The sequence below is a fragment of the Eimeria mitis genome, genomic scaffold (genome assembly GCF_000499745.2).
Source record: "Eimeria mitis Houghton genomic scaffold, Emh_scaff1616, whole genome shotgun sequence".
NCBI lineage: Eukaryota > Apicomplexa > Conoidasida > Eucoccidiorida > Eimeriidae > Eimeria > Eimeria mitis.
Window position 1 is genome coordinate 4,085 of NW_013569931.1, and position 854 is coordinate 4,938.

The 854-nt window shown below is 62.9% G+C and overlaps 1 protein-coding gene across 1 annotated transcript in view; it reads left to right on the forward strand.

Annotated features, from left to right (window-relative positions):
• Nucleotides 1-854, forward strand: part of EMH_0040560 (uncharacterized protein) — a gene marked incomplete at both ends in the record, with an annotated part of 7,168 nt that overhangs the window by 3,053 nt on the left and 3,261 nt on the right. The window contains 1 exon segment of the mRNA XM_013495520.1: nt 1-852. Coding sequence (XP_013350974.1) covers nt 1-852 — 852 coding nt within the window.

Genomic DNA, 854 nt, shown 5'->3' on the forward strand with positions numbered 1-854 from the left:
AGCTGCTGCTGCTGCTGCTGCACAGCAGCAGCAGCAGCAGCAGCAGCCGCAGCAGGTTGCTGCACCGGAGCCGCCGCAGCCGCTGCCGCAACAGCAGCAGCAGCAGCCGCAACAGCAACAGCAGCCGCAGCAGCAACCGCAGCAGCAACCGCAGCAGCAGCAGCAACCGCAACCGGGAACAGAATACGACGCTGCTGCTGGCGCTATATATCTGCCGCAGCAGCAGGAGCAGCAGCAGCAGGAGATGGAGCGTATGTTTGAGATTGAAGCAGCACAAAGAAAGGCTGCACAGAAACAGCAGCAGCAGCAGCAGCAGCAGCAGCAACTGCAGCAGCTGCAGCAGCACCAGACAGACCCAGGTCAGAAGGCTGTTGCACGCGCATGCGTTGAGCCGCAGCAGCAACACATGCAGCAGCAGCAGCAGCACATGCAGCAACAGCAGCAGCACTTGCAGCAGCAACACATGCAGCAGCAGCAGGAGCAGAGACTCCACCACGACCGTCAGCAGCAGCGACGGGGGCAGCAGCAGCAGCAGCAGCAGCAGCAGCATCACTATGGACAGCAGCAGCCGCACCACTATGGGCAGCAGCAGCAGCAGCAGCAGCAGCAGCATCACCAGCAGCAGCAGCACTATGTACAGCAGCAGGCAGGAAGAGGCAGCTGGGGGGATGCAAACGGCTTCAACCGCAGCGTGGGGCCACTGATGCAGCAGCAGCAGCAACAGCAGCAGCAGCAGCAGCAGCAAGGGAAGCAGCAGCCCCCCCCTCCTCCCTCTGGGGGCTCTCTAGACGGCTCAGCTCATCAGCAGCGGCAGCAGCGTGACGATATGAAGCAGCAGCAGCCGCAGCAGCAGC